This window comes from Poecilia reticulata, chromosome 5 (genome assembly GCF_904066995.2).
Source record: "Poecilia reticulata chromosome 5, P_reticulata-male-v2, whole genome shotgun sequence".
Classification (NCBI taxonomy): Eukaryota; Metazoa; Chordata; class Actinopteri; order Cyprinodontiformes; family Poeciliidae; genus Poecilia; species Poecilia reticulata.
The window spans coordinates 19,743,011-19,766,185 of NC_088834.1; the positions used below are offsets into that span (position 1 = coordinate 19,743,011).

The 23,175-nt window shown below is 38.1% G+C and overlaps 1 protein-coding gene across 20 annotated transcripts; it reads right to left on the reverse strand.

The window, feature by feature from the left end:
- Nucleotides 1-16: 16 nt before the first annotated feature.
- Nucleotides 17-22,437, reverse strand: znf740a (zinc finger protein 740a). Of its 20 annotated transcripts, none has more exons than XM_008410031.3 (21): nucleotides 22,069-22,434; nucleotides 19,981-20,143; nucleotides 19,558-19,740; nucleotides 19,023-19,169; nucleotides 17,625-17,745; nucleotides 17,296-17,379; nucleotides 15,190-15,273; nucleotides 13,740-13,823; nucleotides 13,298-13,381; nucleotides 11,815-11,898; nucleotides 11,405-11,488; nucleotides 10,792-10,875; nucleotides 9,338-9,421; nucleotides 8,900-8,983; nucleotides 8,295-8,378; nucleotides 7,810-7,893; nucleotides 5,498-5,581; nucleotides 4,977-5,060; nucleotides 4,179-4,262; nucleotides 3,647-3,765; nucleotides 17-2,887 (listed from the first exon to the last, which is right to left on the reverse strand). In XM_008410031.3, the coding sequence occupies exons 2-21, from the start codon at nucleotides 20,023-20,025 to the stop codon at nucleotides 2,714-2,716; spliced, it is 1,965 nt and encodes a 654-aa protein (XP_008408253.1). In that variant the 5' UTR covers nucleotides 20,026-20,143; nucleotides 22,069-22,434; the 3' UTR covers nucleotides 17-2,713. The 20 variants fall into 20 exon arrangements, with proteins under 20 accessions (XP_008408253.1, XP_008408254.1, XP_008408262.1 ...); XM_008410032.2 differs by lacking the exon at nucleotides 22,069-22,434 and adding an exon at nucleotides 21,758-22,062; XM_008410040.3 differs by lacking the exon at nucleotides 17,296-17,379 and having other exon boundaries at nucleotides 22,069-22,436.
- Nucleotides 22,438-23,175: the final 738 nt, after the last annotated feature.

Sequence of the window (23,175 nt, forward strand, 5' to 3'; positions counted from 1 at the left end):
TAAAAAAAACAGCAAATCCTTTACAAATTCTTTATTTTAGCATAATAGTAAGAAGCCTCTCCTCTGATTTTCATACAGCTGAAACTAATTGGATCACAAGGGTACATATTAGTTAGCCCATTTTTACAATAATTCGTTGTAAATTTTTTTAGGAAGTTATTCTTATGCACTTTTTCCTACACAAAATAATCAATAGAGATCCTATCTTAACTGAGGACCGTAACTCTGCATGCAAGACTAATAAAGAAAAAACAACTAATCTGTGATAGCTACTGTTATGCTGTTGTTCATCTAATACCATTATCAATATAATTTACTACAAATACCAGGGACTTTGTATAAGAAAAGCAAACATTTTCCTGTGATACTACATCATATAATGTCAAAATTACAGAACATACTGGGCTCCCAACTGTACTGATCCAAATCTTTCTGTTCGCCTTCTGTGTCAAAGAGAAAACAAACGTGTCAAAGCCTAATATCTAAGACAGACTGAAAGGAATAATAAAACAAACAAAAAAAAAAAACAAATTTCCATGTTTTTCCATTTCATTCCAGTGTACAATTTTATCTGAATAATAATAATAAAAAAAGAAAGGTCCTTAAAACAACCATAAAAATGTGATGCGCTAACCCTTCCTTTGATCAGTCTGAAAAACAAAATCTCATAACGAGATTCGAGATGGAAGGATTCTATTGCGTTTTAATGATGGAAAAGATAATACTAAAAACAATAAATGACAAATATTAACAAGCAACATCTACATACTGTATTGCCCTTTTGCATTTTTTTTTTTTAATATGTGCACACGCCAGTGGAGTCCTTCCACAGGCTGGGAATAGTGTTTCCAAAGCAAATTACTGCATTTCTTTAAACTTGGCCCTTTTTTTCTGCCATAATTTCAGCCAAATCAATTCACTCAAAATTGAACCTTTTCTCTGTGCACAATTTACCAGCTGCACAACTTTGTCTAAAAAAAAAAAAAAAAACATACCAATTTCCTTACAATTCTGACACATTGAAGCAAATACAGAGGCTGCAGAAAGCTTCCACATTTGGTTAATGGCTTCAACAGCATGCCGTCCAGATCGGCACAATACAGGTTAGACAGGTCGCCTGGACGCAGCACTTCCTCCGTCCAGCACTGACGTTTCAGGCCCAGAAGCTGCACGGTAACAGCGGGGGCTGAGAAACACAACCAGCAGCTGATTGGCTGCTCAAAAAGATCCCCTCCAAAGTTCATGATGCGCAGAAGAAACCCAGTTATTACGGCGGCATTTAGTACAATAACTCGTGTATTTCAAACTTAAGGCTAAACCCAATGACGTGATCCACATTTACACACCGGTCACATATCTGGAAAAAAAGAAGCAATTTGTTAAAAACCGCTGAGCACTACCTTCAGGACAGTATGCCGTGTTACAAAATTAGCAGGAATAATGATCTAAAAAATTTTCCATCAGAAAGATGAAGTCTGTTTTCTGAAGCTTTCAGCATTTAACAACTGAGAGCTTAGTCATTTTAAAACAAAAGAAGAAGAAAAACAACGAAAGGCTGGTAAATGTATCTGAGCCACAGCCTAAAAACACAACAGAAAAATAAAAGGCAACAAACAAAAAAAATAATAAAGAAACATACTAAGGCCACAATATTCTGTATACTGCTGCTAATCTCACAATGTGACGAGCTGTACAAACAGTGAGACTCGAGGAGGCCGACCTGCACCGGTTTCCACCCAAACTCTGGGAGAGACGTTTTTCTGACACAGCACTGGAGACCTCAGTATTTACACACACGGGTGAACGGACAGTAATTGTGGAAGAAGTACTGTTACACTGCTGTCCTCTGAAACTCGTGAGTCGACACAAAAAAAAACTGATCTGGTTTACAAACATTTCAGACAAACGGCTTCCCTCAGGACTCGACTGCAACGGCGCCGACGGACTGTCTCCATTTTTACTCTTATTCTGGCCCATTTCACGCATAAAAAGACAACACTCAAGTCCAATCGAGATTAATATACATTTTCAATTATTTACACCGATTAAAACTGGGCCTTCCCTGCTGATCGAGTCGACAGAATCTAGTGCATCAAAACACTGAAGGCGACAGTCGACGCTTCCAGTAAAAACCTCTTGTTAAGCGGCACCGAAAGGCAAACTGTGGTCCCAATGACGCGGAGCTTCCACCCTCAACCTGGAGGGAAAACTCAGTTTTACCGATTAAACCCGAGTGGCGATTCTTTTGAGGCAAAATGAGCCATTTAAGAGGGAAAAAAAATTTAAAATTACCAAGTTGCTCCGATAGTATTTTTCCACCATTTTTTTTTTTTTTTGGAAATACATTAGGACAAACAATATCCAGTTCCCTTCCCGAGGAGTACCACCAAATGCAGTTTGTTTGAACAATAAAAACCTTTTTTTTCTTCTTCTTGGGAACAAAAATGTACAAAACAGGACCATTGACCACTGTTCATCACAGAAAAGAGTATCATTTAAAATAAAAAACAGGGAAGAAAAGGGAACACAGTGAAATGTAAGTAAAAAAATAAAAAATAAAAAATTTGCCCCACTGTCATTAATAATCCCAGGACTGGAGCTGAGGGAGCGGTCTGCGCTAGAACGTGGCGCCGCTCTGCACAGAGGCGAGAGGAGGAAACCCTGTGGCTTGTCCCATCTCCGCTGTAGTTATGGATCCCGGGAAGGCGTAATGTCAGACAGCCAGCCGTCCCGGAGGTGGGTGCAGGGGGCTCCAGGTGGGGGGCGCGGGCGGGGGCTCCTGCTGGTACGGGCGTGGTTCGCAGCATGGCTGGTTCTCTACTTTGGCTACGCTGCGGCCCTGGCACAACCGCCGATGTCGCAGCAGCCGGTCTGTGCGCGAAAAGTTCTTCGAGAGACAGAAAAGGGAAAATATTAGATTAATCCATCTTTCACTAACAGCACAAAACTTAAGAGTTTTGAAGTTGATCAGAAATGATTTAAAGCTAAAAACTGGCGTTTCCAAAGTCTATCCAGTTTCAAAAGTGTGGGCTTACTGAAAATTATGTTTTTATGAAAATCAACAATGGGGGCAGTTCTAACCCTCGTTGGTCCCTTAATTTCTGTTGCATAATTGTACGCGTGTTTGTTTTTGATGCATAAGATTTGGATGCGTTGTGCAGGTTCCATTTCTCATTCATTTTTTTCCCCTCTTAAGTCTTAAGCCTTACGGTTTATAAAGCCATATTTTTTAAATAACCAACTGTTGAGACTTAATTATTCTTTCTTATTCGTTTTCCTCTAATCCCCTGGTTATGTTTTCCATTTTCATAAAAAAAAATTTAAAAAAAGGGAGGGGAGAGGATGAGCGTTGCATCAACCTTTGGTCACTTTGGGTATATATAAAATGATTCCGTTTCTTTTCATTTTTTTGTAATAAAAATTAATAAAAATACATTAAACCAACTTAAAAAGGTCTTCAGACGTTTCTCTTTAGCAAAACTTTTGGTTCATTTTCGCAGATGTTTATTTAAACCTCTTCTGTTTCATCCATTGCAACTGCTTTCCCCATTTTTAGCCATTGGAAATTGCAAGCAGGAAAGGAAGCTATAGATAAGATGCATTATTATCATGACTGGATTTGAACAGGCTTTGTTTCCTGACCTACCTGCTGGCACCTTTCGCACTGATAAGGCTTCTCCCCACTGTGAACGCGCTTGTGTCTCTCAAGGTGGTAGCGCTGAATAAACCTCATATCACACATGTCACATGCAAATGGCTTCTCTCCTGGAAGAGCACACAAATACACAGTCAATGCATCAGTCTTAGAGTCTTGAGTCAGCAAAATGGCAAGAGTGTGAATTTAGATTTCTTAAGAGAATTAAATGTCCAACACATATCAGTTCAAGGGGAAATAACTCGTCTATTAAATGTCAAACATCAGAGTACTTTGAACTGCTTTTCTAAAAAAAAAAAAAAAAAAGGCCTCGTCATCAACTCATTATGTGTAGATCAGAGTGGAGTTTCTCAATTTCATGGCCCAGATCTAAGCAACACAGAGAGGCCCCACAAAGCTGGGGCGAGTTTCTTTTAGGCTGGTTCAACATCCCATCAAATGACTTAACAATCCAAACTCGAGTTTGTTGTTCATGCACCGGTGCCTTTTCTGGGTAACAGGGGCTCGGCAGAGGAACGCATACCCGTATGAGTGAGGCTGTGTCTCTCCAGGTGGTTACGCTGAATAAACCTCATGTCACACATGGAACAAGCAAACGGCTTCACCCCTACACACACAGAGCAATATATTAGCCCTACCACCCACAAGTGCAAGACAGACAGGGTTTAAGCTCAAGCTAGCCCTGCAAAAAGGGAATTCATCCTACACAGGAATGTAATGTGCATTTTGTCGTTTTAATATAAGCATTCATGCAACTGAAATGGCTGAGTAATGTTTTAACATGGGCTACAGTACTGTGCAACAGTCTTGGGCCAGTCCTCCATTTACATTCTGGTAAAAATAAACCAAAGATTTCAGAAAAAGTGTGCAGACAATACATTAGGGATCTTGGCTCTTCAAATTTTCAACGTTTTGTCAAGTTTGAACCAGATATTTTACTTTATTTGATTGGAATTTATGCGGTACAAAAAGATGCTCATTATTGTGAAAGAAAAAATAAACATTGCTTTTTAAGCATTTCAGCATCTGGAAAGAAGTTTTCAAGTCTTGCCACAGACTCTCAATGAGGTCTCGGTCTGGACTTTAACTGGGCCATTCGAACAAACAAGTATGCCTCTACCTGGAGCTTCTAGCAGGTCGTCTTCCTTCCCTGTACTTAGCTTCCTATCAATAGTTACCAGCTTCCATCTTACTGCTTCAACGTATCAACCCCACACCGTGGCGCCGCCACACGCAGAGGATGAGAATCCCTACGGCTTGAGCCGAAAACTTTTGCACAGTACTGTAAACGATGCAAGAGGTCGGGTGCACTGAGGCGTACCAGTATGAGTGAGGCTGTGTCTCGCCAGGTGGTAACGCTGAACAAACCTCATGTCACAAATGGTGCAAGCAAAAGGTTTCACACCTAAACGCAGAGCATCAACATGTTAATTTCAGGGCTTTTACTTCACTTTTCACAATCCATCAATCAGAAATGTACTTGAAACTTGTATTTACAATTGATGGGTTGTTAACCACTTCTCAATTGCTTAAAACGATCAAGTTACGTATGCTCTAAATTTGTTTGAATGCGATTAACATTGTGTTTTGTTTCTTTTTTTTTTGTCAAATTATGTATCCACTTCTAAACACATCTCATGAGCTGATGATATATTCAATCCTGGTCTTGTTTATTTAATATGTTACTTTAACACACAGTGCACCAGAGTTAAAAAGAAAAAAAAAAAAAAGTAAACGTGTCCCTTACTTTCACAGAAATATCAACTGTCTGAGATAATTGAAACTTGATAATGTATGAACAAGCTGATCTCAGTGACATGGGTAAGGTGGGCGAACGCATACCCATATGAGTGAGGCTGTGTCTCGCCAGGTGGTAGCGTTGAAAAAACCTCTTGTCACACATGGTGCAAGCATAAGGTTTCACACCTAAATGCAAAGTAGCAATATTACTATTATATCACTTCAGCTCTCATTTCCATTCTTCAACAAAAATGATCTAAATTATTATTACTCAACTACACATTTTCCAAGTCATGCAACACAAAGAGATGTATGTAAACACGTTTCACATGTTAACTTTAGGGTACGCTAGTTAGCAGCAAAAAAAAACTAAACGACTGACCACTGTACTTACTTTACAGGTTGATAAAGTTTGCACTTTATGACATGGGGAGTTAAAATCACTAACTTGAAAGCACCAGAATCATTTGTGTGTGTTGCGTTAGTGACTCGTTGAGTAAGAGAGAAGTTTAAACGTTTCAACGGAAGCGAATATTTTTCCTCTTAATAATTCAAGTGAAGGTCATAACTATATTGTTAAAGTCACTGAACATGGTCAAATTCATCTAAAAACAAAACAAGACTTTTCTTACCATCGTAGAAAAACAAAGCAAACTGATAAAAGTTTTAAACGCACAGACCAGATGTTGATATTTTTGTCTGTTTGATGGATTCCTGAGTTAAACACGCCAAATGTTTCACAGAAGCCAAGACGTTTTTGCTAAATCACTTATGAATTTAGAGGTGTGCATACCAGTAGGGATGACAATATGGTGCTGTTCGTTTACCATTTAACAACAGTGACAAGAATGAGCTATCCCAAGTAAACAATCTAACCGATTACGTTTTAGATTAGAATAATTCAAATTGATGCTTCTGTTGTTGCAATCTATTTTATCTGCTAGCGGATCCATTTAGGGATGGACAATATGGCATTTATCTATATTTAACACGTCACAATCTAGAAAGATGTGTCAATCAGTTTTGTAGCTCTGGTTTTTGTAAACCGTTCACCAATTGATACAGATTTCAGGTTTATTTCTCTCCAAGAACAGGAAGCATCTTTAAGGACTCCTTAAATGAGCAAAGACAACATCAACGTGTGACAGAGCAGGGCTTGACCAATTAAAACATTTCTAAAGTGTTGATCTATTAAACTCTTCTCTTTAGTACCTTAGATTAACAACTAGCATGGTTAGCATTAGTAGCTGCAAATGACTATAAGGAAACACCTCAATCCAGACATTTCAAAATTCATTTCATCGTTTTTAAAACTGACAGGCAGAGGCTGGAAGCTCAAAAAGACAAAAACAAACCAACTGCAGTTTTCTTTTCAGCCTTCCTGTTATCTACCAAAAGTCTTACTCTCCCACAGCTTGAATGGACTGCAGACACTTATCAAAATATTATAAAAAAAAGTTTAAATTTAAACATCGTCTGTTTCATTCAATGTCATTTTTAATGCCTGCTGGTAATGAAAACAGCAAATGTTGAGTCTTCATCCCACGGAAACAAGTTGCACGGAGAGTTGTTGGTTGTGTTTATGCGTGTTGCGTTCACAGAATGGAGAAAGACTGGACTTTAGAGATCACGGTTGAAATTGTCCCAAGTCTGATCATAATTTCTTGGTGAATCTCTAACATTCATAATGTGCAAACAACTTTGTCACAGGAAAGACGAGAGCATTTTTGGCAAAAAAACAAAAACAAAAAAAAAACATTTTTAATAGAGTTTCATCCAGGTTAAATTTAGCTAACTTATGTCAAGTACAACTGTACTTTATTATTGAAATACACTCCATTACAAATCACTTAGCCAAACTAAATGACTTTATATCAAATTATAAAGGTAAAAACACCACTTTACCACTCATGTAGTTCTCACTCTTGCTGCTTAAAAGTAGGTTAATGAAGAAAAACCTGAGAGTCTGAGCATAGAACAGCGGTGTACAGAATGTGCCTAATAGATTATATGATCCGATATTACCCCATCACCCACCCTGAGCACCACAAGGCCCTCAATAAATGGTGCATCTCAAATGTTTAAAGGTGCATTGTGTACTCTTCTGCATTTCTGTTGCAATACTTGATGTAGCACTGTAGTGAAATAGATTAATTGATGATGGGTAAATTGGATATTTACACCCATCTGTGCCCTGTAGGTCTCTTTCTATAAACAGTCGCATATTTATAGAAAACCAATTGCAATGAAATCTTCCAAACTTCTCATCCCTTCTATGTTCACTGCAATAAATATAGTAAGATATAGTGAAAATGTCCATATCGCCCATCCCTAGACTCTGGAAACACTTTTGACGCTGGTTTAAAGTAACAGTGTCCTGTATATTGTGAGAGGGCGAGTGCACTGAGGCGTACCAGTATGAGTGAGGCTGTGTCTCGCCAGGTGGTAACGCTGGACAAACCTCATGTCACACATGGTACAAGCAAAAGGTTTCACACCTAAACGCAGAGCATTAAAGTATTATATACAGAACCGTCTGGGCTTTGTGTTCACAATCCATCAATAAGCATGACACTTTAAACATACAGACGAAATTGATGGGTTGTTAACCACAATAATTGCAGGGGATTGTTTTTTTTTTGTTTTTTTTTAGTTTTTTCCAAGAAAATGGTACCCGATTTTATTAGTGAACACATCAAACTACATGAACCAATTCAAATCCACAATTTAACACATCACATGAGCTGATGATGTTGCAGTCCTGAATCCTGTCATCTGCTTTAATATTCAGCTTGAGAGGATATATATTACTACGTAAGCTTTGCTGGGTGAACATCTGATGAAACATAAACACAGTTCATAGATCTTAGTGACATGGGTAAGGTGGGCGAACGCATACCCATATGAGTGAGGCTGTGTCTCGCCAGGTGGTAGCGTTGAAAAAACCTCTTGTCACACATGGTGCAAGCATAAGGTTTCACACCTAAATGCAAAGTAGCAGTATTATATCACTTTGCCTCCTTTTCACTTGTTTAAATGTATAATAAAAGTTTAACGTTATTGGTTATTAACCACACAAAGTGCCTAATCGATTTCACATTGTTAAGAATTAACAATAAAAAGGGTAAAATGCTGATTATGAATTATCCTGCTTATCCTTAACAATACTGTCCAATGTCAACAGGTCTTTGTTAACTTTATAATTACAGGGTTCCAGGACAATTTCCATGTGAAGAAACGATTCAGAACAAACTTTAGAGTTCAGTCCTTTATGTTTATTTTAAAATATGAGAGAGATAGAGATCTAGAGAAATTGAGATAGAAATTTTCCACAGTCTTATTTTCTCGTCCATAGACAAACCTGGAAAAAACAGAACCTGAATTCCAGACTTTGTAGGAACCCTGTAATTAGCACGTTCCTGAGACGTGAATGTGCAGAAACGTGAAGTGAATCAACAGAAAATGTGCACCCTAAAGTCTGACTGACGGTGGACAGACCCGTACCCGTATGAGTGAGGCTGTGTCTCGCCAGGTGGTAACGTTGAAAAAACTTCATGTCGCACATGGTGCAAGCAAAAGGTTTCACACCTAAACCCAGAGCATCAAGAAAAAAAATAAAATTTATGTCTCTACAACAACAAAAAAAAAAAACTGAGTCCAAAATCCTGCTTGGTAACAAATGAGCCAATATGGTTTAATTATCAACTGTGGTTAATAACCAATGTCATAATCCTAATGTAACTTACAAGTGTACAATATGGTTGTAAATTACAAAATGGGTTGTCCTAAATCCACTATAGCACAGGACCAGTGTGTACAACCTAGTGGAAATCAAGCTATCTGAATCTGTGACTGAATGCAGCTATGATAACATGAGAGTCTAGATCAGGCATACTACAGCATCCTAATCTTGCGACGGGTTTAGGATTGGCAGAGGCATACCCATATGAGTGAGGCTGTGTCTCGCCAGGTGGTAGCGCTGAAAAAACCTCTTGTCACACATGGTGCAAGCGTACGGCTTCACCCCTATACACACAAAGTATGAGCTTTAGCATAAAAAAATTAAAAATAATAAAAGAAAAACCTCAACTGCCAAAAATGATCAGTGATAAACTTTACTAATTGCTTTAGTAAAGTTTGGCTGCACGTATCAGCGCTCGGTTTGAACTGGAAATCCCAGCTTGCTTCACAAACCTGCTATCCAAATCGATAAAAAAAAAGAAGAAAAGAAAGAAAACGTTTCCACATCTCTTTAACTGCCACTAATCTTTGGCCGTTAAACTTGTTTAAAACCAAAAATAAATAAAGTTTGGGGGATTTCGGGAGGAGCTTATAAGTGACCAGACAAGCGACTGGGGCCTGAATCTCCAGAGGGGATCGTTCCAACTCACAAAATGCCAAATAAATCCTAATTGCGATCATGTTTCCAACAAACCCAAAAAGGATTTCCTGATTAGATTTGTCAAACTAAATCACGCTGATAGCAGGAGACAATTTTAGGCAGTTGGCAAACAACTGTTTTCAACATTAGAGCATCTGTTGTGCTTTCAGAAAATTAGAAAGTAAAAGTTTAACTTCTGAAAGTCGACTTCATTCCGTCATTTAAAATCTTAGTAAAATCCAACTTACAAAACAATATCAACATGAGACATATTTACAAACATAGTTATGTATGCATGAAAGTAGATGATCGTTTCCTGACCATAACTTTGAATGTGAAATGACAAAATGACAAAATTCAGCTAATTTGCTGGTGTTTTTTTCTTTGCCAAGGAAACGTTAACCAAAAATTAGTGCCCGTTCTGAGCGCAGTTCCAGTTTGATATGGCCTCACAGAGTGCTTCCTTTTGTGTGCGACTGCAAGATATGCTAAATTTACATCTCTCAATCAGAGTAAAGTTACAACTGCATGAATCTCTGATTTGCAGGCAGCAATTTAGCTTTCATTGCGCAACAATGTAAGGCAAATTTGATCTTGAGTTTTAAAACATTGATTAAATATTTTATTAAAATCCAGTTAGCTTTCTGACGATCTTTGGCAAACATCTTTTGAGTTATAATAAAATTGCATTTAAAAAAAAAAAAAAACATCAGTCAGGAAGCATGCACCAAGATATTCCAGGGCTGCAGTAATGCAATGATGGCTACAAAGCCTGATTTCCACTTTCTCCCTGGTTGTCATGTCATTTCATAAACAAAGAACAGGGAAAATGTTCTAATACACTGACGATCTGTAAAGATGCTCCAGGACTAAATCAGCAACTGCCAGGATAGTTATAAGCAAGCATTACAAACTCGAGTTTGAAGCAGCCATTCAACCATTAATGCGTACTGCATGCACGACCAAAGCCAGGAAGCGACTGGATGGAGGCAAATACGAATAAATTAGCACATACCTGTATGAGTGAGGCTGTGTCTCTCCAGCTGGTAGCGTTGAATAAATCTCATGTCACACATGGTACAAGCATATGGCTTCACCCCTAAAACACAACAAAATTAGAGGTATTCAACATCAAGGCATGAAAAACTATCTACATGAATTGATTTTTTTCTTCCATCATGCTTTAATAGTTAGACATTACACTAACAGGTTAAAAGAGCAGTGCAGTTTAGCTTAATACCTGTATATAAAGCTGTTCATAGCTTTAAGCAGTTTTGCTTTAATTTCATGCTGAAGCTTTATAATAATTTCACCAAATCTTCAGAGAATATTTGTTATTGATCAGCTTCATAACTGCACTTAATACGCCTTATAGTGTAATGTTTCTCTCATTGAAAACAAGCAATAGTCAGCAATGTGCATGCAAAAGTACCATTACAGTATCAAAAGTCAAGGTAATTGACAGAATCACTTCTTCAGTGGACAGTTTTCCAACAAAGCCTAAAGATTTATTGACAGTCGTATAATTAAAGCATGGAGAAGGGATTATGAATGTAATTTTAAAAGTTTTTTTTTTTTTTTCTTTTAAATGGGAAAACTTTCACAGTGGAAAAATTAATTAATCATACCGGTATGAGTGAGGGTGTGTCTTGCCAAATGGTAACGCTGGAAGAACCTCATGTCACACATGGAGCAAGCGTATGGCTTCACCCCTAAACGTATACAGTACCAGATTTTAGAGACAAGAAAATCTAGTCAAACGAGGGCACATCTGCATGATTGTTACATATACCAATATCTATTTTTCGTTACAATTAACCTTTATAGCCAGCTATTTCTGTGCAGACATAAAGACGTAACATCAAATATAAAAAATACAGAACAAACTGTGTTCGCAACTTAGGTTTAATGATTCAGATGGACAAAAAAAAAAAAGGTATATATTTTTTAGTGCTGACAAAAATGACCCATACCATTAACAGAAAATGTCTAGAAACCCCTAGCACCATCAAGAAAGAGGGATAAGTAAAACTTCTACCCGTGTGAGTGAGAGTGTGTCTTGCCAGGTGGTATCTCTGGAAAAATCTCATGTCACACATGGAGCAAGCATATGGCTTCACCCCTGCACACACAAAGCAAAGTTTTTCTTGTAAAAACGACAAAATGAACTCAATAGGACACACTTACTGACAGCTGCTCCTCAGTAAATGTGAATATTATTGGAAAAAAAGTTGATTTCTTTCAATAATTTGATTCAAATATTGAAACCGACACACACACATTGCACAAGTGTAATTATGGTTTACAGCTAATAAAACCCAAAAATTTACTTTCTCAGAAAATCAGGCTATTATAGAAATGTTATATTTATCCCATCTTATGGCCTACATACGCATGGGACTGTTGAGTTAACGTTTGTCCACCAGACAGTCGTTGACACTGTCCACGTGAAGGTCAAACCACACCATGTCACTGCTAAAAATGGTGGCTGTTTAGAAACTGTATCCAAGCATAGTGATGGGGAAAAAAACAGCAGCAACCTTGTAAGGATTGGGAAGCAGAACCCATCCAGGAGTTTGTGGACTGAACTGCTGCTCGATATCTCTGCATCAACAGCGGCAGATTTTAGTCATGCTTTAACATCTAAATATGGAGTTAATAAGTAAAGCTTATTGATAATAATCAGTAAGTTTCACAACAAAATGTTTATTTCCATCTTGTTTGCGTTTTGGAATTGGGTTGACCATGTGGTTTTTATTTAGGAATGTGGCAGTAATAGTGATGCGGTGCAGGATTGTGGGCGGTTTAGCTAAAGTAGCCATGTACATCATCACTGTGATCGTTTCTTTAGGGTGTCAAAAGGTTAGAGAAATTTATAGAACAAAATGTATATCTGTAAATAGCAGTTATTGGCCAATAGCAGCAATATTACTATCGCATATCAGCCTAATTTTTAAAAATAACTAGAAAAAAAAAAACAAACATCAAGTTAGTTTCTGTAACAAAAGCCTTTTTTTTAGTTGGTTTTATAAATAATCCAAATTTTCTGAGAAACATAATTGTAGGCTTTCAATTAGCTAAAAACCATAATTATCCAAATGAAAACAAATGAAGACTTGCTAAATATTCCGTGTGTGATGAATCAATACTTGTGGGTTACATTTACTCAAATAAAATGATCTTTTCAATTGTATTATAATTTACTGAGGTGCATCTGTATTTTATGTATCCAGACATGCCAAGGAGGACCAAAACTGAAACAAAATACACATCCAACTAACATTTTCTAATCTGTCGACATTCATGAAACTGGGACTTTGATTATTCTATAACCTGCTTACAGTGAAAGGGCTGTTTTCAATCCAGTCAGGAATATTTTCAAGTCAGGATTTAGCTGCTAAACACTTCATACACATGTTACCAACTAAGACGCTCTAATGCTAATAAATATTTTATGTTATATATGACTAGTAAATTTGGGTATTTGGGCACCGATGAAGGAAAGAAGGGTGAAACCATACCCGTGTGAGTGAGGCTGTGTCGTGCCAAGTGGTGGCGTTGGAAAAATCTCATATCACACACAGAGCAAGCGTATGGCTTCACCCCTACACATACAAAAGTATGTAAATATTCAAAAGAAACCTTGAACATTTGACCATCAACTATTTCCATCAACACACATGCGTGTGTGTGTGTGTGGTGAAGATAATTTCACTTGAACAAAAGAAAAATGGCAGGGATGATCCAACAATTGAACAGAATATAGGCAGTGTTCACACACACACACACAGCTTAAAGTATTCATACAGTTAATAGAAAAATGCTAAGCTTGAACTTAGCCGATCTGCTACATGTCTGGATACATCCACAAGCGTCTGAACACTAGTCTGTCTTGCCAGACTGTCTTGAAATCTGCTAAATCTCTGCTTTTGGTGGAAACTTCTAGAGTGAGCAGACGCATACCGGTGTGTGTGAGGGTGTGTCTTGCCAGATGGTAACGTTGGAAGAACCTCATGTCGCACATGGAGCAAGCGTACGGCTTCACCCCTACATACACAGATTATCAACAAATTAGCTACGCCGTTACTTTGGGATTATGGGGAATTCATAACAACCAGTTTATCACGATCCAATATTCCTTCATTCACTTTTTATGTTAGTTTAAAAGAAGTTTGGCAAAATTATTAGCAGGTATTGAGATTATCAACTTTCAAATGAAATGGAATACGTCACAAAACAAAAAAACAATATTTGGGGATGTTTTAACAATGCATAGAGGCTCTGAGATGGTAAAAGCTACATTGCTATGGAATAGGAGGGGGAAAAAATGTCAAAAAATGGATTTGAAGTTCATCAAAATTAAAACTGCAGAAATACTACAATGGGTTTTCCCAATTATGTTGTAGTGAGGCCAGTCTTTCTCAGATTTGAACTTTCCCCAGGCCTCTCTAAATTTGCATCACTGGACCCTAGACCTAGTCAGGTCTAGGGTCCAGTGTAAGTAAATGTAAGTGTCATCCAAGTTCTTAAGGTCTAATAAGTAATTAAATAATTATGTCTTTTATTCATTGGTATGGCTGCATGTTTCATAAAAAAAAGCAATTGAAAACCAGTTAAGTAATGAAATTATTTTACGTACAATGATGGGTTGTTCATAGTGGGACTTCTCAAAATCTGAAGGAAGGGATTGAGAAAAAATACATTTCCTGTCTAATGGGTTTTAGGTTTTATTTTACACCAGGTCCACCTGTGATCAGTTCATCAGTGCCTTGTGCTTTCACACTGTGGCCAACAATGGGCATTTCTAAAATACAGGACATTTACTTTCGTACGATCAACATAAAACAAACAAGAATGTCAAAAAATAATTTGAAAAAAAAAATGTGAGCAACAGTAAAAGTGAATAGTGTTTGATGCAGTCATCAACATCTATTTATGCCTGTTGTGCTGTCTGATAGTTCCAACTATTGTTTGTATGTGTGTACATTTACAAATGAGGAAGAAAGCCCATCCAAAAAAACTGACAAAAAACTCAACAAAAAAAAGTAAAAAATGAGGGGGAACATTTTTTTTTAAATATATTTCCAGAAACCCTTTAAGTGCTCGTCAGTCTTTATACAGTTAGGATAACTATTACACAGGATATCAAAGTAATTTTATGATAAGTATTTTCTAACTTTACAAGCAGATATTTCTAACACTTAATAAAAAAAAAAAGGGCCAGAGCTAACCTGAAATGGTTTGTTCCACAAAATCAAATCCTACAGCCTGTGTTTTTCTTTCACCCTGTGTTTTTTTCTTTTTCTTCGATCGAAGTCAACCTTCCCTTTCCCTGCGTAAGAATCAATCCACTGACTTTATAGTCCACCCAATCACGCTAAACAAAAACTGGGTACGGTAAAAGAACGCATACCCGTATGAGTGAGTCTGTGTCTCTCCAGGTGGTAACGCTGGAAAAACCTCATGTCACACATGGAACAAGCAAACGGCTTCACCCCTACACACACACAGAGCATACAAGTATTAGCTAGTCAGTCTGGTAAGTAGAGAATAACTCAGGAAGAAAAAAATAAGAAATGTGTAAAGTGTGTATGGGGAAAAAGACAGATGCAGTATTGGCAAAAAGAAAAACTGTAAATGTCAGCTATATCAACGTGGATTGGTAGATTAGCCCAAGGTTAGTTAGCTTCAGTTTCTTACAGTGAATAACTTAGCAGCAATAATTTACTTAAAACAATTATTTAGAAGGTTGACTTACCCAGTCTGTTTGATAGCTATTATGTAAACATTCCCCCAATTGATGTCCGCAATTTTTTAATGGTACACAATAAGACATTAAGGATTCAGTATTTGATCACCATGCAGATGCTGTCAACACAAACCGAAGAGCATACATAGTAAAAAAGGGGCTATGTATTGCATGATTTGTGTTGCCTGTGCTTTAACAGCTTAAAATCTGCACACCGGGGTCCACAAGTAAGAGTCCATCATTAAGTCCACTATTAAAAAGTCTTCACTACAAATCTAATTCACTTGTTAAAGCACAGAGGGGTGAATATTTTGGTGTTGTAGCCAGAACAACATACTAAAGAGTAAATATGGTCAAATTTGTAACATGTTGGTGATTAAACCTCTACATATGAACAGAAATCCAAATTATTTTTAACTGAAACTCCTCGTATATTTAAAGACGGCAAAGATGCAGAGTCAGCTCTCCAAGAGTTTTACATCTTATGCTGGGAGTCAACATCAAAAAATGTATTAACAAAATTGTAAAAATTAAGATAAGGTACACTTAACCCATTAATGTGATTTTCTATAAGGATTCTCAACCATCAGCAGTTGTACACTTACAGATCCAACCGCGTGTAATATAGCATCGTGTAGCGTGTAGTGATAATGGCCGCAAACCCCCATAAAAAACAGTTCAGGTAAAATTATTACAATTGCAATAATATAGTTTTTTGGGTTTTTTTGGCTTTTGTAGGAATTAGGGATTGGAAAATATTGCATAATTCATTACTATTTTGTGAAAGAAAAACTATTTTTAAAAGGATTAGTAGTCATGTTTCCATTGTTTCATGAGGTCGTCAATAAATTCTGTGTTTCAAAATATGACTTAAAACAATTATTTCACTGTTTAGCAGCACAGTTGCACAACTGAATGTAACTATTGGGATGCAGTAGCCTTTTTTTATAATATACATGTTGACCCTTTTTGTTGTAATTTTTAATCACATTGGCAACTAATCCCACAAAGAACCATGATAAATATCTTTCGTCCATATCAGCCATCTCTGGGACAAATACTTGTTATTTTTCTGTTTTAAATAAAAGCAATAATATAATGCAAGACAATTTAGTCAAAAAATGTATGTGTAAATACCATGACACGATAAATTAGTGGTAATCTCACTGAAGGTCTGACACCATCTAAGCCTGACATAAGATGACCTTGGACCAAGTAGAAAATGCCAAGTTTAAGTTCAAAATTTAAATATTTCTGTATAAAAAAATAAAAAATCTGCACTGTTTGTATTTTAAGACAATCTAAAATGGCTAATAAGTACCAATATAGAGTGAGAAGCTGAAATTAGCTAGATCTTCCTCTACTCTTCAAAAAAAAAAAAAAAAAAAAAAAAAGTTCACCGATCCTTAAATAAATGCTAAAATGACCAAAACTTTATCAAGTTTCACGTTTCTATAACTACACCAGCTAATATATATAATACACAAAGTCAAAACTATTAAAAACAATGAAATTCACATAAAGAGTTTTTAATAATGGACTCTGGACTACAGGACCACAATGGCTTCTATTCTTTCATTTTCCGATTGTGGGGACAAATAAAAAGACTGCATGTTACAATTTGGAACAAACAGATTTTGGGGCTGGCTTTGTTGGAAGTTACTGTCCACAGACAAAAATGAATCGTCAGCATCTGTCCCTTGATTTATGTGAAAGACTACATGCGTAGTCAGATTTATGTAAAAATGGGCACGGCTGAAGGACGCATACCCGTGTGAATGAGGCTGTGTCTCTCCAGGTGGTAACGCTGAATAAACCTCATGTCACAAACGGCACAAGCATACGGCTTCTCCCCTAAACCGAAGAGCACCAGTTTTAGTTCAAGTCCCCCCACAGATACCAGTCAGCTGTGAGGCAAAGCTATTACCAAACAAGGCTTTAAGTAGGCCACTGGAAAAAGCTCACAACTGCTGCACACTTCTAGACTCAGTCCAACTTAAACGTTTAAGGCCTCTTTCAACATTTGATTTAAATAATCTGTCACTAAAAGCTGTTCTGGCTTCAAAGAGAAGTCGAGCTACTGCAAGCGGCTACCATACCTGTATGAATGAGGATATGTCTCTTTAGGTGATATCCACTTCTAAATGCTCCGTAACAATGATCACAAATAAAATTTTTCTGCACTTTGGAGGCCGGACCATTCTCGTCTCCACCTACGCCCTATGAAATAGGCAGACGGACAAAAAAAACATTTTAAATACAGGCTTAAGAGTGTAGCACAAATGCTCAATGTGTAGTAAACTTTAATGCAAACAGACAGGTGCATTTGGATACAATAAGAGTATCATGGAGAAGTTTATTTGTTTCAGGAATGAAATTCAAATGTTACATTCATGGTATACATTGTATTATACTCACCGACTAACATAAGTCATGTTTGTTCATTTTAATGATTGTGACACAGAGCTACTGAAAACCTGAAAGTCTGTACTTCAGAATATCATTGCAAAACCCCCGTCCCCACACACAAAAGAAAATATATTTGACAGAAATGGAAGCCCATGCAGTAAACTGTATGCACTCCGTACTTTTCCTGGGGTTTTTTTGGCCTTTCTTCCTTCAGAAACTGGGGCCTTAATTTCAAAATTAAATGCGGAACATTTCTAACGTCTGGTTCAGGCACAATATAAGAAATTCACCGGCTGTAGTCGATGTGCTGCATCAGGACATGTTCTCCTTCCACTCAACTTTTCATTAACAGTTTCACGTAACACCCAGAAAATCCAGCTTCTGTAGGAACGAGCTTTAGTTGCTTACCCTTCTAGCTGAGGGTAAGTCAGTGTCTGCTGGATACCCGTCATGTCATCAAAGAAAACCTTTCCATAAAAGTCTCGTGTAATATTATGATTGTGTGAAAAGGTGGGTTTTCACTAGCCATAAGTCCTCGTCAAAAATAGCTAAATTAAATGCTTTATTGCTGCGTGTAATGAAACTTTACATCCGTTTTCCTTTGTGAACTGATCAGACGCCCCTTTTATTCAACGTGACCGTTAACACAATCAAAATTCTTGTTAAATTGTTAATTCCACACAAAACACTAAAATTACTGCAGAAACAGTCAAATTTAGCTTTTTCCTTGAAGCACAACGTCAATTTTAAATGAGAAAATCTCCCAGTCATGTCAGATGGCCTTAATGCCCTCCTGTTACTGCTCCCCCTGTTATGCTCACAACTGCAGTCATTGTGCTCCACTTCACTCCCCTCCCCCCCTTCCTCTCCAGAGAACCTCCACCCACCCCCTCCACATCTTTCCTGTGCTCCTCCCCCCACCCCCACACAAACAAAAATGTGCACCCTTGGATGATCCAAGGCAGCCACACATCAGCGAAGTCGAACGCTGAACGCGATACGCGCGCGCACACGGGGAGCAGAGCGCACGTTCATGAAATAAGAACACAAGAATTTTCCCAACAATTTCAACAATCCAGGCTACTGACCTTCCCTCCCCTTCCTTCTTGTTCTCTCACTTTACAGGGCGTCACTGATTTCCTGTTCTTTTTCTTCTGCTGCATGTCTTCGTTGGTCCTCATGTCCTTCTCATCCAGCAGGCGGGGAGCTTGGAATTCACCTTCCTTCCTGATAAGCTACGGAGCAAGAGAAAGTTAATCATTTCCCCATTTTCCCAAAGGTCTCTTCTTAGCGCTGTAAACAGAGGTTCTGATCATGGCCAAAAACCCAAGCAACAGCAGCAACATTTTACTCTTTATCATACTGTATTTTCAGTTACAGCTACCATCAGAAATAAACTGCGTCGGTCATGTAGACCAGTTTTATAACCTCTCTAATAATTCATGCCATTCTTTAATATGATTTTGTTTATGACAAATCTAAATTACGCAACAAAACTGGTTTATCCGAGAACAATTAATTACATGCAAAAATTGTATAAAAGCAAAAGGTTTGCAGTCTTCACACTGTGAAAGCCTAGCAGTTATCCCCCCAACCCCCCATATTTCCCATGCGAGTCCTAACCAGGGGTGGGCAGCTCATTCCAGAAGGGAGGATCATGTGGCTCTGGGGAGCACGGTCGGGTCCGTCTCTCTGAGGCGGTGCATGGCCGAGCGGAGCCATCATTTTTTTAGGAGGAGCAGCCATTGTACTGGCCTGCATCAGTGCCATGCTGGACAGGACAGCTTCGCAGCCAAGCAGCCCCGCCTGCATGAGGAGGGAGGGGGGAAGGGGGGGGGGGGACAAAAAAAAGAAAAACAAGACGCAACATTTTACAAACTGCATCAAGTCACACAAAATGAGCTGCAATTTGAAATGAACTACAGCTAAGACAGTAGTGTCAAGAGTGGCGGCATCCGCCAAGCTATTCATCAACGACAACATCCTGAGTGACACAAGACTGCAAGTAAAACTATTTGTAACCACTTTGGTGTTGTCAAAACAAACCCATTTCATATGGTCGCGGACTGAGCTGCTGGGCAGATGTGACATTGCTGTGGTATATGTGAGCGCAGGGACAGGGGTGGGGACAAGGTCATCCAGAGATCCGTCAGTCAGGATGGTCGGGCTGGTGGGAAGCCACACCCACCTCACTCATCTAGTACTAAAACTGAGGAAGAGGAGGATGTGGACGAAACAGACAGACATACAGTTACAACTGCTTCATTGGCTGCCTTTACGGACACATAATACAGAGCAAGTTCATGTAAACAGATGGTTTTTCTTTGCACAAATGATTCCAGGTAATGAACACAGTTTTTAAACAACAGGACTCACTGTAGCTAGGAGTGAATTTAATCTGGCCTAATACTTCAGTTTTATCCTATTGGGAGGAAACATAGACCAGTTTCAGTTCTTATCAGTTATTTGTTGTTTTTTTAATAGGTTTAACCAATAAAAGTGCTACATTACAATTGCACCTAAAATTGTAATGTAGGTGCAATTGTACCTACATTACAATTGCACCTACATTATCTTTCTCAATCATCACTGATTGAGAAGGATAAAATCAAAAGAAAAAAATTAAAATGATAAAAATAAGGTTTTAAAGACGAGGATTTTAATTTTTTTTTTTTTTAATCAAGCCAGTAGTTTGTTAGTTAAACCTTTAAAATATCTATCATTTCATTATTTAATGAAAATACCACATGCTACAATAAGCAATGTGATTTTTGGATGTTACAAAGATTACTACATTTTATTTTGAGTCTCAACAGTTTACACATTTTTATTTACATCCAAAATAATTCACGAGTCTGCCTTTGAAACACATTTTACTCACATACATACCATTGCTCTTTCAACAGAAATTATTTTGACACGAACCATTGACATTTTTGACTAGGGCATTAATTACCCCAGAATTTCAGCCTTTACATTTAAGTAAGGTCTTAATTGGTAAGTCAATAAGTCAGTCCTGGCTTTATCTTAAACTGCTCTGAAAGCTCACTTGTGTGAAATAATTTATTTTAGCATAGTATATTAATATACACTTTGGATTTGACATATAACATAAGTAGGATAACATTTATGCTTTTAAAATGTGTTATTTCACTGCTCTACTGTGTAGAAACTACAATACTTTCCTCATTAAAAAGCTAGTTTAATACAGTTCGAGTAAATTATTTGTTTCCCATTATTGTATGTAACTACATTTAGGATTGTGCTCTTTGGGGGGAAAAAAAAAGGCAGACAAAAGCATGATTACCCCCCACCCCCTTTAACAAATACAATGCTATCAATATATTGGATTTTAAACAGAAACGTCACGAGGACTTTAGTTTTTCATATATATTAGATTGGTGATGGGATGATGTTTTTCCATCATAAAAGCTTCAAAGCTTCTCAGTTCACTAACGTGAGCTAACGTTAGTATAGCCAGACAACTAACGGACCGCTACAGCTAATGCTAATTTAATAAGTCCAGAAAAAAAGTACATAATTTACAAATGTTTGTTGCCGTTCGGCTAGTTAAAATATAGAGAATTAACCTAACTAAAGTCTGACTTTATACTAAACGTAAATTTTCAGCACATGCAGTAGTGGCCTTCGTCCTGCCTCCGAACCCTGCGTTAGTTTAGCTGCTGTTTGAGCAGGCTAGCTAACAGCAGCTAACTGCTCGGTGGCGCCCTCGCCCACTCTACCGCTACAGACTAAAACTCGGAGCAAATCGTGAGAAAACGTTTACTTCGGATTGATACAGCGGTTTCGCCAGAGTATATACCTCACAAGATGGATCGCTTCATGTTTTTCCCAGTTAGATTACTAAAAAAAGAAACCACAAGCTCAACTGGTTCCAGACGAGTCTGGGCTATAAAGACATTCGTGATGGCCGTCGTTACGAGTGCCTCCCCCTCCCGATCATTAAGCTAACATTTGTTAGCATCTCAGCACTGGCTAACACTGACGCTGTAACAATGCATAACCCGCTTTACTTCCTTCTTCGACTGTACGTTTACAAAATGAGCACACAGACATCCAAATGCATGATTAACATTACATGAACACTGAAAACGATATAATTTTTCTACGTACCAGCTTTGCTCGCCGACGTTTTCTGCACCGTCTAGTTTACAAACACAGGAAACGCCACAGGATGTAGCCCACTCCCCCACACAGCAACAGCAGCAAACCCTCCTTAGTCGAAGAGAAAGGGCTCATCTTCTTCCAGCTCCCCGAGAAGCCAGAGTGGTGATCAAGCTGAAACAGCAGAGAAGACTGTTAGTCCATTATTATTCCTGATCTGGAGACGCCCACCACCGCGTTAAGGTTGATAAATGTTGTTTGGGGGGTGGGGGTCTTCCTGGCCTCTCTCTCAGCTCACTGGAGATTCAGACCACGTCTGAAGAGGCGCAGATGAAAAAAAAAGGGAGTGAGCTCTTAAAATGACAGAGAACAGGGACGTGTGTACAAACACTACGGAGTTTTTATGCTGCCCTTTGCCCTTTTGGATTGAGTCATCTACATACACAAGCCTGAGCAGAGATAGCAAGATTAGTGATCAATTAATTATTATATTGTTGGTCTTATATTTCCTTTAAATTGTGCCACACTTATGTGTTAGAAAAACTCATTTGTCGGTTGCATACATGAAAATCGATCTAAATCCTTCCTACCAATGCCAGGCATCTTTGCAATGAATAATTCACTTAACGAACAGGGCCTCCATAATGTGTTGGAGAACTGTTGGCTACACGTCCACAACAGCCTGGCACCTCCTCCTAATACGTGTCACACTCTTCCTGTGGGACGGCTAGTTATTTGCCAGTGTGGCTGTGTTGGTCATTATCTTCCAAACTTGTCCTACGAGCGGTCAGAGCTGCAGAAAGCTTTTATGTCATCTTCACTTTCAAATTCTTCAGGTAGTCAGATAAATTCTGAGCATTGACATATTGGAGGATGAAATTTAATTCCTAAGGGTGGAGATATTGGATTGCCACTGGTTTCAGAACCCTAGTTTGATAGCTCTGCGTTGAGATTGCAGCCAACGATCACAAGCTTTGTTTTTTCCAGCATCACATTTCCTTTACCAAAAGCCATTTGGCATTGGCAGAGGGCATTTGGTCAGCTGTAGATGGACACAATCAGCTTCATTTCCTTTGCAAACATGAAACCATTTAAAGGGAACTAAACTGGCTTAGA

Excerpts from the sequence above, each read along its gene's own strand:
- znf740a (XM_008410031.3), bottom strand. The coding sequence starts at position 20,025 with ATGTCACATCTGCCCAGCAGCTCAGTCCGCGACCATATGAAATGG. Across the intron at positions 19,741-19,980 it reads TCCGCGACCATATGAAATGG|GCGGGGCTGCTTGGCTGCGA; the intron begins GTTTGTTTTGAC and ends CTCCTCATGCAG. Across the intron at positions 5,582-7,809 it reads ACACAGCCTCACTCATACTG|GTGTGAAACCTTATGCTTGC; the intron begins GTACGCCTCAGT and ends CTTTGCATTTAG.